The 16,270-nt window shown below is 37.0% G+C and overlaps 2 protein-coding genes across 3 annotated transcripts in view; one reads left to right on the top strand and one right to left on the bottom strand.

Annotated features, from left to right (window-relative positions):
• The window catches only part of RUNX2 (runt related transcription factor 2), a 212,217-nt gene that overhangs the window by 162,177 nt on the left and 33,770 nt on the right, over nt 1-16,270 (bottom strand). The gene's annotated exons all lie outside the window — the stretch shown is intronic.
• Nucleotides 2,799-16,270, top strand: part of SUPT3H (SPT3 homolog, SAGA and STAGA complex component) — a 433,675-nt gene continuing 420,203 nt past the window's right edge. The window contains exons 1-2 of the mRNA XM_012804882.2: nt 2,799-3,056; nt 12,902-12,999. Coding sequence (XP_012660336.1) covers nt 12,902-12,999 — 98 coding nt within the window. The 5' untranslated portion in view covers nt 2,799-3,056. The remainder of the gene's footprint in view (nt 3,057-12,901; nt 13,000-16,270) is intronic.

Below are 16,270 nucleotides of genomic sequence, written 5' to 3'. Positions count from 1 at the left end.
AAAAAAAAAAAAAAAAAAAAATTGCACTTGAAAATTAGTTCTCAATGTCAGTAAATTAATTGAAGACAGCAACAATTCCCAAATGCAGTATGCAGTTCTAAACAATATGCAATTCCTTCCAGTTTATTTCCAAGGTGACGATTTAAGGCAACTACAGTAAAAGATAAAATAATTTATATATAGGAAAGCAAAAAATTTCCACAACAAATAAGAGTCATGGATCACAAGAGTAAAAATTTGCAGGTCACCTGAAGTAAACTATCACTGTGGCATCCACATAAGAAGAAAACTACTGCTACAGAATCACAGAGATAGTTCTGTATTAGCCATGGCTTCTGCTATTCTTTGGAGAATGAGGGATTCTTTGTTACCATTTTTAAGAAGCCAATGAGTATGTATATACTTTGTATACACATCAAAGTATGTGATACTTTCTTTTTGCACTAGTGAGTAAATGAAGGTTATCATGCCAGAGGAGTATAAAAGAGTACACTAATGAGGCTTCATTTGCCTTTAAACAACTTTGTTCAGGTGATGGAGACATTTTTGTGGAATGTTGCTATATTTGGTCTCCTGGTCTGTTTCCCCTACATGCTTTGGAAAGCACTTATTTTTCTGAGAGGTGATATTCATCAAAGCCTTACCTTCAGCAAGAGCTTCACTGTTTTAGCTTTGTTATAATTAAGATACTCTAGTACAGTGGTTCTCAACCTGTGGGTAGCCACCCACAGAAATGGTATTAAAGGGCCTAGCATTAGGAAGGCTGAGAACCACTGCTTTAGTAGCATTTATAGTTTAGAATATTTGATATTAATCTAATGGAAAATGTTTTTGACCCTTTCTGTATAGCAATGGTTTCAAACTAGAAGCAAAATTATGCCTAAATCAAATTTCACAAAATGAAAAGATTCTAGGAGGTAGGAACCCTAGAATAGCTCAGTAACTTCAAAACTAAGATCTCTGCCAATAGCACAATTCACACTACCCTAACAGTAAATTTTTAAGCTCCCCATACCAGTTCCTTGTTGAAGTCAGTTTCCTTTCTCTATGCCTCATTTTTCTTAACTCCTGTTGTGTGTATTTACATGTAGGCTAAATATCAGTAGTCTCAGAGCAAGGGGATTTGGGTTCTATTCTAATAAACTAGGTCAGCGGTTCTCAACCTATGGGTTGCGACCCCTTTGTAACAATGAAAATACATCCTACATATCAGATATTTACATTATGATTCATAACAGTAGCAAAATTACAGTTATGAAGTAGCAACAAAAAATAATTTTATGGTTGGGGGCACCACAACATGAGGAACTGTGTTAAAGGGTTGCGGCATTAGGAGGCATTAGGAAGGTTGAGAACCACTGAACTAGATCAAAGCTGGCTGTGATCAGACGCAGGACCAACTATGGCAAAATTAACTGAACCCAATTTTAATTGAAATCTATTTGGAATTATTTTATATAATTCATTTTTTCTCTTACTTTTCTGTTAACTGTTTTCTTGGTAATCTACAAAAGAGTTTTTTGCAACTATGGTGTAAACCAGTGCTCCTTTGTAAGAAGTTATTACAATTCTCATTGTTACTTTTCCCATTTTGCCCAGGGTTGAATTGAGCCCTCATTCACGCGTCATGCTCATCTTTTGGAAGTTTAAGTATTTTGCAAATATTTAAGTGTTAGGGAGATTAAAGAGAACCAAACACAAAATTAAAAGAAGGCTCAACTACAATCCACAGAGGAAATAACCAAATAAGTTGCTGTTTTAAATGACATAAGCAAATACGAGGAAGGAAGGGATTATTTCTGCACGTAGATTCAGTATTCATAGGCAAGAAAATAATTTAAGCAGTAATGCTCAAAAAGACCTGGTGAAGGTTAGCAGTTGCAACCTTATTAAATACAACATATTATAACATTTGACTTAGTAGAAATGGATATGAGGCATGAATTATCAGTTTCCTTCTACAAGCACTCAAAAAATGTTAAAAATATAAGACTTCATATTATATAAAGACTTGAACCTAAATCATTGTCACAAACAACTGTTATTTAAGAAACTACATCTGGATCGATCAAATGTAGCATGACAGGACGTACAATTTAATATTGGGGGCGCAAGATTTAGAAATAAGGAACAGGCCAAAATCCTCAAGAAAAATAAAACCAGGGTCCTTCAAAAAAAGCCTTCAAGTGTCAGGATGGCCGAGTAGTCTAAGGTGCCAGACTCAAAAAAAGCCTTCAAGTCGAAAAAGCTTTCGACTGAGCTTAGTAAATGAATTGGGGAAAAATATTAATTGCAGACCATCTCCCACTGCCTCTGGGCAGGGCAGTGCAGGGAGTGCAGGTGTGAGGGGGTGCTGGGGCGCGAAGAGCGACTGCTTCACGGTCCCAAGAAAGGGTGACAGTCTCTCGGGTTCCTCTCGCCATCATCCTAAAAGCACGGTCTGGCTAACATCCCCGTTCACCCAACTCCTGAAGAGAAGCGTACATCGGCCGATCCCTGCCCTGGAGTTGAAAATCAACTTCCAGTGTCAGTCACCAAGTCCTTCAACGACCCTAGCCCCGTCAGCCTCACGCCCCACAAATCAAAGCCCGGCCAGGGGTACAACCTGCAGTTCTCAGAACCTTCCCACACCTCTCCCAGCAACCCCCGCTCTACGCCCGCCGCGTGGCCCACGCAGCCCACGCTGGGCCCTGAGGGCCGCGCGCAACGCCCCGCCCCCGCCGAGCGTGGCGGAAGTACTTGCCTTAGCGGACCGCGCGCCACCTGGCCGAGCGCGCATGCGCCCGCACAGCCCTGGGGTGGGGGGGGGGAATCGGTATCGCTACCTCCTTCCTCAGGCTCTACAACCCCCCGCCTCACCGAGAGTCGTGCTCGCGCCATCTTTCCCCCCCCCCCCCTCCACACAGCCCCGTCACCTTTTCTCTTTCTGCACTTTCTGCCCCACCCCCCCTTTCCAAGCGTGTCCCAGGCCGCAACAGCAGAAACTGCACCATCTCTAGCCCCACATTCTCCACGCGGGACGCGGCGCCGTGCCTACAAGTGTTCTTAAAGCAGAGGTTGTAGGGGGAGTGGGGGGCGGTGCGGGGGCCGCGGGCAGGGGAGAGTTCAGGGAAACGGGAGCCGGGCCGCCGGGCAAACCGGCGTCTCTGGGCCCTTGCGTTGGCCACTCCCTGGGCCGGGGGGAGGGCGGCAGCCGGGGAGTACTTGGCGTCTAGGCTGGAGGGGTGAAGGGAGGGCGGCGTGGGAGGCGCCGGCCCGGCCCAGCGTCCCGGTTCCCCCGCGGAGTGTGGAGTAGACGCCTGACTCCTCCCCGTCGGCGGGTGGGCGTGGGGCGAGGGAGCGGGCCGGCGAGCCGCAGCGGGGCTGCCGGGCGGTGCTCCGCACCTTTCTCCTGTTCTCTAGGTAGTGTGTGGAGGGGGCGTGGAATCCTTAAAGGAGGAAATTCTTGCTTTAGGGTACGGTGTGAGCAGGGTTAGGCAGCGATAGCGGGGTGTAGCATTCACAAGGGAAAGACACTGTTCTCTGTGGGGTGATCCCACGGCTCTGACCCCTGGGGGAATTATTTAGTTGGTCTTTGCCTGGGTATTTTGGTCTGTAAAGTAGAGGTCTTTATAGCCTAGTTCAGAATTGTGAGGATTATGTGAGAGGATACATGTTAAACGCTTAGAACAGAGCCGGGCGCTGCTCAGGACATGTTGTAATTACTTTTGATGGCCATGTTTTAAGATCTCAGAATGCCTGTGACCTTATTTTTTTAATTAAAATCGGGACACTTGGTCTAAAAAGTGAGAATGAAGTTATGACGCGATGTGGACACAATGTTATTACTATACACGTGGGTAAATTAGTATCTCTCCATGAAGTTAATAGAAATGTTACTGTTTCATTAGAAAGAAACATTTATCTGGGCATAGTATATGTGAGAGGCAGACCTCAGAAGAGGAATTAAATTTATTCCGCAACGATGTACTTGAAAACCGATTTCAGGATGGAACTGATGGCATGTGTTGAATTGTCTAAAGTGGCCGAACTGGTCTAAATGTGAGGGACGTTTTCGTGGTAGTACTTTGCAAAAATACAATACACTTCATAGTACTGTTGCAACTTTCTAACCTCTAATATTCCAGTAAAGTGTGTCTAGATTTAGAGCTGCACTGTTAAATAGAACTTTCTGCCACGATGCCACGATGGAGATGTTCTGTAATGTTTGCCGCCCCAGTATGGTAGCCACAATTATTTGAGTACTTGAGTACTTGAAATGTGGCTGTTGACACTGAGGAGTTTACTTTTAAACTGTACTTATAAATAAATTAATTAAAATTGAGCTACGTATGGCTAGCGGCTACTGTGTTGGACAGTGTAGGTCTAAAATTTAGAAAGCCCTTTTAATTCTTGATTTGGTTGAGTTTTTAATAGAGAATTTAACTTTTGGAACATTTATTGCCTTAGGGAATCATAATTCTATTCTAATAATGCCTTTCATTCAAACACTGTAGTTCAAAGCATGAGTCTGTTAGTATTTATTTACATCTTAACAAATTAAAGCAAAGCATTCTTTTGATTCCTAGGTTCTACAGCTAATGCTAGATTTAATTGGAGAGCCATGATAATCTTTACTGGAGTTTTAAAAAACATTATTGTAACTATTTTGTGGTCATAGGTTGCTGCTGTCTTTTTATCACTTTGGTTAATTATCAGGGAAAGGTTTTTATTCCTGAAGTTTTCTCCATTTGAAAGATGTTACTTTTTTTTTTTTTTTAAAGAAAACTTTTGCATAATAAAACAGTTTAATAAATTATAGTAGTAACCTGAGCATTGGGACATTTTATCCTTATTCAAAAGTTTTTACAAGATAATTGAAATTTGATGACACACGTTTTGTAAGACTACGTTTTTGGAAATGCATACATTTTTTTTTATTTTTAAGGGAAGTGTTTACAAAGTCAAGATTGAAAAGAAAACTTTAAGAAAATTTATAGATAGCACTCCTAACTTTGGCCTGATGTCTATAAAATGGTGTCCTTGGTCTCAAGGCTGAAGATGATCATTAGATCTGGAACAATAATTTAAAGCTCATGAATTAAGTCACAGTCAGAGAATAGCTCATAATTTGTAAATCAGAAGGGGTTGCTCTTATGTAGGCTGACTGTATGTATGTATACCTTTATTTTTCTGGGGTAGTCATGGTTAAAGTCTAGTTGTCTTACCACAGAGCTGCTTTCACTATCAAAAATGTTCAAGTTTGTAATTATCTTCTATTTTTATTTATAAATGTTGTCTATTTTTTGAGAAAAAAAAAGTTCGAGTTGGGACCATGTAATAATGTAGGCACCCTACATTTAGACTTGTTGAAATTTGGAATGTTCAATTTTAGAAGGATTGACCATATTAAAATCTCAGAAATATACTTTGTTAAAAATAGTAACAGAATTATTGCTTTTGTGCTTAGGTAAATAAATAGGTAAGATAAGGTATCTAGAATGAGGTGGAAAAATGAGTTGTCCATTTAAGCCACTGGTAATTTAAAAAAAAATTGCTTTGAGTTTTGGTTCTCTCTGAAAAAAATAAACTATTGGTGTGGGGAGCTGCAAAACATGTTAGGCATGTCAGTCCAATCAGAAGATTGAGTATTTGTGTTGAAATAACTTATTTTATGGTGAGGTTGAATAGTGAGATCACTTAGAAATATGCTTATTAGATATTAAAACATTAAAAGATTTTGCTTGTAGTTTACTTAAACAATGAGAAATATTTCAGTCAAGTGTGCTATTTTATTAAGTTTATACTGTAGTGTATACTTTTTTTTTTTTTTTTTGAGACAGGGCCTCAAGCTGTTGCCTTGGGTAGAGTACCATGACATCTCAGCTCACAGCAACCTCCAACTTCTGGGCTTAAGCGATTCTCTTCCCTCAGCCTCCCAAGTAGCTGGGACTACAGGTGCCCGCCACAATGCCTGACCATTTTTTGGTTGCAGTTGTCATTGTTGTTTGGCAGGCCCGGGCTGGATTTGAACCTGCCAGCTCTGGTGTATGTGGCTGGCGCCTTAGCTGTTTGAGCCAAAGGTGCCAAGCCTGGATAAAATATTTTATTGAAAGTCTAAAACACTTAGTTTGATTCCTCACTCTGCTACTTACTGCCAATGTGATTTGGGGTAAATTGTTTAATCTTTCTAAAAAACCTGTTTCCTCAGTAATAGCACCTAGTACTAGGTTTACAAGGATTAAATGAGGTAACCCATGTGATGTGTTGGGTGCAGCTCAATAAACTAGATCTAGAAAAGGTATCCAATAAACTAGATCTAGAAAAGGTATTAATGTTCTGAGATTTACTGTGGATTAGTGGAAAGAAAACTTAAAACCAAATCTGAAAATCTAGCTTTTGCCCTTTTGTGCCATATTCTCTTTTAGATTTTCTGAGCCTCAATTTCTTCATCAGTAACATAGAATCAGTGCCTAACCTCATTCCACTTCCTCATAGGATTATTGGTGGGTATTAAAATGAGAATTACATTTATAAATTTTATTCTTACTATGTGTAATTGGTTTTGTCTCATCTACCTGTAACCTCCACTAAAAACAGACTCTAAATCTGCAAAAATTGTTGTTTATTTTGTGTAATAGCATAAATAGTGTATAATAGGTGCTATGAGTGCAATATAGTGCTTTTAAAAAAATAATACTGTAAGTCACAGTGGTGGTACTTTATTGATCTGGTTACCATATATTCTCTACACAAAACAACTCCATACTTCTGATGGGGGAAGAACTAACATTTTCTTGGGCACTCAGTGTATTCTATGCATTCTGCTAAATATTGTATTTCATTTATTTATAATATTATTAAATACAATTAATATTGTATTTCATTTATTTATACAAACATGTTATTCCTACCTATCAGGTGATATGAAGAAGCTCTTTCTTTGGGCGATGGGTGTGTCAGGGTCATCTTTTTGCACTCTTGATTATTGCCTCTGAAAATATCTGGAGGACATTTAGTGGATATTGAATGTTAAATTAAGTCAATGAACATGAAAATACCATGCTGTTTGACATGTAGTATGTAGGAGTTACTGAAAAAGTACCATAGTCATTGAATTCATAGGCAGTAAATTGAAGTAATTGATGTGAATGTTCTTTGTAACCTGTAAAATATCATGCAAATACAAATTATTTTAAAAATCTTCAAGTGTACTTTCAGTTTTATGACTGAAACCTGTATAGTTCACTTTATTTAATTACCTTAGCCTTTAAACTACTACTGTTAATCATAATATTCTCTCCTTGAGAATATATACCATATTTAATGATAGTTGTTGTGATATGTTTTTAAGCTATACTTTTGCTTAGATTCATTATTATCATTATTCTTAGCATGTACTTAGTATGTTATATGTTTAGTACCAGGCATAGTCCTGTACATAAACAGGACTGTAACCTGTGAGTGTCTTTTTAATCTCCTTTTTAGAGATGAGGGTACTAAGGCAGACGGTAGTATGACTTGCCCAAGGTCACATGGTAGAGCCTATATTTGAACTCCAGAGCCCATCTCTTTAGTGCTACACTGTGGTTGGGCAAGTCTTTCACAACACAGTTCATTGTGACAAACAGATTATGAAGGTCTTGTGGGTTAGTTATGATAAGCTTTTATTTGTATGTTTCTTGTTGTATAGTAGAAAGAACTCTGGACCCAGGAGTCAGGGGACCTCAGTTTAGTCCCAGCTTGTATCACTAAATAGTGGTATGTCCTTGGGCAGTTCAAGAAACCCTTCTGGACTTCAGTTTCCTCACCTGAAAAATGAGGGATTTGGATGAAATTAGTGATTATCAAACTAGTTCTGAAACCTGCTCAGTTGTCTTTGGTTCCCCTCCCACCAATTTGCATAATATACTTTTATTTGTTTATCCATCTGTCTAATATTGTCTTTTAAACAAAGAATTCCTTAGCTGTGTTTAAAGTTACCAAGATAATGACACCCTAAGTCTCCTGCCTGCTGTGTGTATAACTCTTCAGTAATTTCACAATATTTTGGTGTTAGGAAGGTATCTTTTATGAAAGAAAAAAGGAAGGCACCAGTCTAAAGAGTATTATTGTTAAAATACAGTATATCTAGATGGAGTGACTATTTCAGATTACCGGTTAACCTGGGATTAAAGCCTATTTTATATTAGATTTATGATCTGTAGCCAAAATTTTTACTCTTAGTTTCCTCTTTATAAGAGGGAAAATACTTGTCTTATGGGGTGTTTGTGGAGCAAATATGAGCAAACAGGTAAAAGACCCTTTATAAACTCTAACTTCATCTTTTTCACATGTCTACAGTAGATAATCTTAGTTCTTTTTCTTTTTAGGTACATAAACTGTTTTTAACCACATCATGTATTTTGTTGAATTGTTGGTTTAATATGGAATTTTGATAAGAGTTGATCTTCCTAAAGTGTGAATCTAGACTGGAATAGAGTTTTTGACGTTTAAGGAACTTGTCCCCCCTTTTTGGACATCTTTGTCAAATATGCTTATCTCTACTGTTAGGAGTATAATTGATTCCAAAATTTTCCACACATCTGAAAAGTTAACTATTAAGTCAAATCATTCAATTAATTTTATGTAAAAAACAAGTATTTTAATATTGGAAAAGTGAGCTTTACTCTGAGCTGTTTGTGTGGGTTTGGAAGTTGTGCATTTTAGGATAATGTGGTAGGCACATTTGCAAAGAATACATTTTTTTTTTTTGAAGCTCAGTTTTTCTGGAAGTATACTGGGTATGAAAGCACATTTGCAATAGAAACTTACATCAATATGTGACTAAAGAAAAACATGCTAGAACCTCATGTGTCTGAGTATTCTGTTACTGGGCTCTTATGTCTGTAATCCTAGCACCCTGGGAGCCCCTTGTGGTAGATTGCTTAAGTTTAGGAGTTTAAGACCAGCCTGAGCAAGTGTGAGACCCCCCTTCTCTAATAAAAATAGAAAAATGAGCAGGGCATTGTGGCAGGTGCCTGTGTTCCCAGCTACTTGGGAGGCTGAGGTGGGAGGACTGCTTGAGCCCAAGAATTTGGGGTTGCTGTGGGCTATGATGACACCATGGCACTCTACTCAGGGTGTCTCAAAAAAAGAAAAAAATTGCTCATGTGGCTAAGATATGTAAATTCACAGTTTATATATCTACCTGTATCTATCATCTACAGAGATAGAAGGGTGAGAATTTTCATAGTTTACAAGGTGTCCATTCAGATATGTTTTTTAAAGTGCCTATTATGTATAGGCTCTGTATTGTTCTTAATTACCCCTGTGAGACAGAGATTATTATTAACAGATGGAGAAACTGTTTGCAAGATTAATTGATCCTTATATGAGGTTCTGTTATAGTATTATCATTCTTCACAAAAACCCTATGACTATGACTTTTATTTCAGTTTCCTGCCTTACAACATCTCCCACAAAACTTCTGCAGGATTTCATCTCCACTTGAACGTTTAATAGTTATTTCAAACTTAACGTGGCCCTCTGAACAGGGATTTTTCGTTCCTAGTCTTCCTGATCCAATGTGTAGCATACCACCACTCAATCAGTTGCTTGGGCCCCAGAGTTAAGAGTCATCCTTGACTGTTCTTCAAAGATCCTTGTCTAATCTATCACCAAATCAACTCTCCCTCAAAATACATTCTGGAAATCTGACCACTTCCCACTGGCCTAATATACCTTCGTAATGTGTAACTTCAGTACAATTAAGACTTTTTTTGGTAGCAGTATTTTCTGAGGAAAGGAGTCTGTCTTTAATTCCATTTTCTTAAGAAAAGGATAAATGCTGTCCAGGTGTGGTGGCTCATGCCTATAATCCTAGCACTTTGGGAGGCTGGGGTGGGATGATTGTTTGAGGCCAGGAGTTCAAGACTAGCCTGAGCAACATAGACTTTTGACTCTTAAAAACAATTGGTAAAAAAGTGGAGCATGGTGGTACATCCCTGTGGTTACAGCTATTTGGGAAGGCTGAAGTGAGAAGATTCCTGAGCCCAAAAGTTCAAGGCTGCATTGAGTTATATAATTGGGTTATTGTACTCCTGCCTGGGTGATAGTGAGAGACCCTATCTCAAAAATGAAACAAAACAAACAAACAAACAAAAAAAACCAAGCCAATTTTTCTTCTCTGGAACCTCATCTTACAGGTGGAACCTAGTACTGGCTATTGGCTTAATGATCAGGTTTGAATAGTTTTAATTATGAATGAACTTATTCCTTGGGTTCACATATGAAACTATGGCATGTTGAAATAATCTAGGTTCCAATCTGCACATCTGAATTCATTTTGTAAAATATGGCAAACAGCTGCATTTCAATTGAAAGCTGAAACAAAACTGCGGGACATTAACCCATTGAGAAGATTACAGTAGGTTTTCAGTTCCATGTTAATTGTATTTATTAGAGAACATTGACTTGGGTGCTTCTGCTTTTAGCAGGCTCTCCCCCCCCATGCCCCCCATGTCTGGAAGAAAGGAAATAAAGCACTGGAATAGTAGAATTTTGATGTGTAAGAAGTTAATGTCTAAAGATATTAATTATCTAAATCATCAAAAAAAAGTATGGGAAATAATTTTAAAGAGTGTAATGAGCTAGTAGCTCATGTCAAGAAAGATGTTATTCACCTGTTTGATTTAAAAATGAACTTGACTATGAAAGAATGATTGTGGTTATAATAAGCTACGATTGGGACCTTTTACCTCTTACTAAAAAGTACTTTGATATGAAACATTTGCAATAGATAACCAAAGAAAGCTGTGATTTTAATGTGCATTTACTTTATGAAATGTCTCTTCTTCAAAGACAGAGCTAGAACAGGGTGACTGGATTTGAAAATGAAAAAGGGGCAGATTGCTCTAGCATGTCTTAGGACATTTGACCATAGGATAATCCCACAGACTGGCATGTCTAGCAGATCTGACATGTTTTGGGGGCTGGGTTTAGTACATAATCTTTGAATTGCAAAGATTATGCAACATTGCAACTTTTTTGGTAAGATATCTTTGTTAATCTTTGTTAGCCTCTTGGGACAACAGGGCAACATTTTCTGAGGTAGTTGAGAGATGCTGTGCGAGCCAAACTAGCTCCATTTTGTTGTTTACAGCACAAGCCACAGTACAAGCCCCATTCCTAGCTGTTTAACGCATAGCCCTTCAGCCCCAACCTCTGCCAGTGAAACCTGCAGAGCCACTCCCTGCTGCCTCCCCCCACCCCAGGTTGCACAGCCACTAAGCCGTAAACTGAGTCACCTTAGGCAAATAGCTGCTATGATAAATAATAAGTTTCTATTACCTTGAAATACAGGTAACCAGGTTGCACCAACTCTAGCCCCTGGTTAAGGGACCTCCTACCCCTCACCTGTACCAATCCAAATTCACCTTTACTAGTGAAATCATCAGCTACCAATGCAAATCCTCCTTTACTTCCCCCTTTCCTAATGAAATCATCAACCACCAATCAAGAGTGTACCCTTAACGGACCCTACCCTTCTTGCTTTCTGTACCCCATAAAAACTTGCTCTACCCCGAGTTTGGGCTCGTCCTAGCCTTGCATGCCAGGAGAGTCCAGGCTTCCCGGGGCCTGAAATAAGCATCTCATGCTTTTTACATCGGAGTGTGTCTCGGACTGTCTGTGGGGGTCTTTTGGGAGAATTTCGGGCATAACAATGCAAGCTCCTTTTTCTTTACAACTTTGTCCTGATTCTGCCTGTTTCTGGACGTTCTTGGTTTCTTGTCTGTTTTCCTCCAGTCTTAGAGTATTGATGTGGTTTTTTTAACCTAAATTTGAAATGGTAATGTTTCTTTTTCTATATCCTTTGTAGAAAGTACTTACTCCAAAAGTCTTTGTGAAAAAATAGGACAAATGTAAGGCTTTAAAAAGAGGGAGGGACTGTTTTAGCATTAGGTTCTTTACATGATATGGAATTTTGGTTTTCAGGCACATTTGAGTGGAGCTTTTTTCTTTTCCTTTCCTTTCTGTGCTCTTGTCTTAGACCTTTGGCCTATCACTTTCTCAAAAGCTTCATGTAAAGCTTATCTTAGGCAGTGATCTCTAGTAGCTTTTTCCTCATCCTTTCATGGGGCTCAGCCCTTCCACCTCAAACCTGGGTGAGTTACCACAGTTTAGGTTCCCTTTATTAATATTATTATTACCCACAGGAGTGGTTAGATAAGAGAAATACCTTATGGTATTAAGGAGCTAAATTTGGCAGCAATGTATAGAATGATCCTAGATGGAGAGACAGAAGATGTAGGTAAGCGTTGGTAGAGGGCCATGGCAGTAGAACAAGAGAGGGAGGATGTGAGAACATAAATAAAGAAGAATTTGCCTGGCTTCTTAACAAATTATTGGGTGCAGGAGAAAGAATCAAAGATAATGATTTGCGATTTAGAGCAAGAGTGGGTAGTAATTATAGTGATACTAACAGTGAAAACTGAATTTATTTTAGATGGAAACTACTTAATATTTTTTGAATTGCATTGCAGTCTTTTAGTGAAAATATTCAAGGTTTTTAAAGTTGTGTGGTTGTCAAATAAGGTAATCTAAATTTATATACTATGTAAAAGCTTTAGTAGACAGGGAGTGCTTATGGTCTTTCTATTATAATAGCTAACATTTATTGTGTACTTAGTAATAAATACTTTTCTGAATCTGTGCATACTTTCATTTAATTCTCAAAACAACTGAAAGAGAGTGGGATTATCATTTCCATTTATAAACGAGGAGACTGAAGCGTAGTTTGTTCTGCAGTTTTCTGCAAAACAAATAATCAGAAATTTAAATTTTCTATACTTTTGGAAGTAATTTCCATTTTCTTTCATTTTTAATGCATTTATTTATGGTTAAATGCATCTGGTAAGCTCTCTTTCTCCTTTTCATTTAGATGAATAATACTGCAGCTAGCCCAATGTCTACTACCACAAGTAGTGGAAGAAGTACGGGGAAGTCTGTAAGCTTTGCAGCAGAATTACAGAGTATGATGTAAGTATGTCTCTGCATGCTGTTACTCTTAAACTTATTCATGTTGAAGAAAGAAAATAACAAAATTTACAAAACTTAACATCAAAATAATTTGTATTTAATCAAGTAAAAATGAAAGTCTCATAACATTTTAATCAGCCATTTTCAGAAGAGGCTAAATTGATTAATAATGCTACAGTAGTACTGTATTTGACAAAGGAAAATGAGCAGTGGTTCATCTTTATAACAGATTGCATAATCATGTAGGTACATCAGCTCTATTATTTGCTCAAATCTGTTAATGGATTATTACTATTTTAGTTTTAGATTTAGAAGATACCGGATATATTCTTGGATAGTTGAAATGCTTTCACAGAGTTCTTAGTTTTTCTCATGTCTTAACAATTCTCATGTCTAACAACAATTCTGTGACTGTAATTTAAATTATATTTTACTTTTGATAATATTTGAAATCACCATTCAGAACATTGGGAAAAAAACTTAGAGGATTTAAAAAACACATTATTTAATATTTGAGAAAATGCAGTCAAGAAATTACATTTTTTTCTAAAGGCTCTTTTCAGCTTGATTTCCTACTTCTTTCATTAAGTAAGACTACATATCTTGATTTGATAGGATGTAGCATATTTATTGGAAATGTGTGTTGATACATAGGAGCTTTTTTTACTTGTTGAGACAATTGTTTACATAGGGGTCAGCACATTACACCTCTTCTTTTCCTCTGGATGCATCATTCATGACTTACCAGGCAGTTTAAAAGAATATTTCTCTTAAAGGTTTAATTGTCTTCCTCTTATGGGTTTTTATTGATAGCCTTCATAGTGGATTAACTATAATATATGATAATTGTTCAAAGGTAGAATGGCTTTGAGCATTTATCTAATTGTTGCTTGGTGAACATAATTTTAAACAGCATGGAAAATACTCCGGTCATGGGTTCTTAAACGTTTTGGTCATAGGATCCCTTTATACTAGTGTTTTTCAATCTTCCTAATGCTGCAGCCCTTTATGTTGAGAACTGCTGCTTTATACTCTTAATTGTTGAGACCTTAAGGAAGATTTGGTTATATAAAATCTATTGATATTGATCTATTGATATTTAATACTTAGAATTTAAAACCAAAAAATAGACAATTATGCTTTAATTTGAAAAGTAATAGACCTATTATATGTTAATATGTTTCTTAGGGAAAATCATATTCTAAAACCAGAAATTGATGACCCCTCCTGTTGCATAAAAGGAATAAATTAAACCTAATTAGGAGCTCTATGAAGTGAGCTATATTTTAAATTATGGAAAATTTTAAGGGTTTATACTTACATATACTTCTTGGGGTAAGTTTTTTCATTATCGTTTTAGAGCTTTATGTTACGAATCTCTAATGGCATGTTAATTATGTTTTAAAATACTGAGCATGTTTGAAATGGTTTATAGTAAGGTGAGGAACTTCATTTTTCTCTACAGCTAGTTCATTGATTTACATTGTATTTTTAAAAAATTTTGTAAATTTTCAAACTCGCAAAATTATAGAGAATTGTGTAATGAATCCGTGTATTAACCATCTTGCTTTGGTAATAATTCTGTTTTGCCAGTCTTATTTAACTTTTCTCTGTACTGTTAATTTTGTTGAGTAAGTGCATATTAATTGTCAGATATATTATTTTAAAATACATAATATTTATTGGAACAGTATGTTTGTTAGCAAGTTAAAAACAGATGACCTACAGCAGAGGCCAGCGAACCAATGGCTTACTGCTTGTTTTTGTAAATAAAATTTTATTGGAGCATAGCCATTCTCATTCACTTATCTGTTGTCTGTTTTTGCTTTCATGCTGTTCAACAGATTTGAGTATTTGTGACAGAGACCATGTGGCCTGTAAAGCTGAAAATATTTACTGTATAGTCTTTTATAGAAAAAGTTGGATAACCTTTGATTTATAAAAACAGCTTTCTTTAAGAAGAGAGCTGTAGAGTAGTATTTCCTTTTGTCATTTGTGTAGAAGTTCTCCTTAATGCATTTAATGGACCTCAGGCCTTTTACGAAAACAGAGAAAAAATATAAGCTTAATTCAGCACTTGCTTATTAAATACTTTTGCTGCAAACATCTTCCTGACCAATGTACCTAAGCTTCATTCAGAATGCAAAAGTTATTGTTGGCTACAGCTCTGGAATAAATGTACATTTTCCTTCTATTACAGACCTTATGGAGAGGCCACTCCTGATAGATAACATTCATCATTTGTGGTCTGAAGTTATTTTTCCCCTTATGAATTTCTTCATAGGTTAGGGATACAGAGCCAAAATTGGAGGTATTTTTAAAAATTTATAAATATTTCTATTGATATAAAAATTTAGGTTTTTGATTATATGAAATTAGAATTGATACAAAATTTATCTTTCTTATATGCTTATCTCAAATGAGAAAGTGCAGACGTAAGCTGCTGTTTATTTTGTGTTGTGGGAATCTCATTCTGTGACTCCTTACCTCACTGTTGCCGTTTTACAGTTCTAAGCCTGTTCGTATTGCCTGTTACTGTCTTTCCCATCCATTCACTATTATTGAGTTGTTTTTCTTTTGGCTCTCTGCCCTCTAAATAAATAACAATATTGTAATGTCATTTCCCAGAATAGTTTGGTTGAAGGGTATCTAGTCGTCAAGCACAAATGAAAATTGTCATGATCTGCTATTGGAACTGGCAGCCAGTCTGTTCTATCAGAGCCTTGAAGAACTTACCATATTTTAAATTTGGATGGTAAATACCACCAGTGAAGCATTCTTTAGGAAATACTTTTACAAATTGTAAACTAAAGGATCAGTAGTCAGCTAATTGCTGGTGGGTTCGGTTGACAGCAGCTGTATCTTACCTACTTCATGTAACTGGTATTTGCTGTTGTTTATTACAGCTCTTTGAATAACTGTGCTGTAAGAGTCCAGAATCTTCTAATTTCTAGTTTGTTGAACTAAAGCAGCTTATAAATTTGAAGGTGAAATCTTTTCATTCCACATTGTAGGTATTTAAAAAACTTCTTAAGAATTTTAATTAATTGAAGTCTTTAATCAATCTAATTAATTAATGTCTTCTTTTACCCATTTATACTTCTTGTCTTGTTGTGTTGTACTTTTTCAAATTTACAGGCATGGTGATGTCAGGTTTCACAGCTCAGTAGCATTTGGAATTCTAACGTGACCAAATTAACACAAAAGTTTTTGAACATGTTACTTATGTTTGTAAGAATTCTAAATGAAAATTTTAACCATATTTAAAACC

This window comes from Otolemur garnettii, unplaced genomic scaffold (genome assembly GCF_000181295.1).
Source record: "Otolemur garnettii isolate 467f Iridium unplaced genomic scaffold, OtoGar3 scaffold00031, whole genome shotgun sequence".
Taxonomy (NCBI): Eukaryota; Metazoa; Chordata; class Mammalia; order Primates; family Galagidae; genus Otolemur; species Otolemur garnettii.
This window is presented reverse-complemented; position numbering and strand designations above follow the sequence as displayed.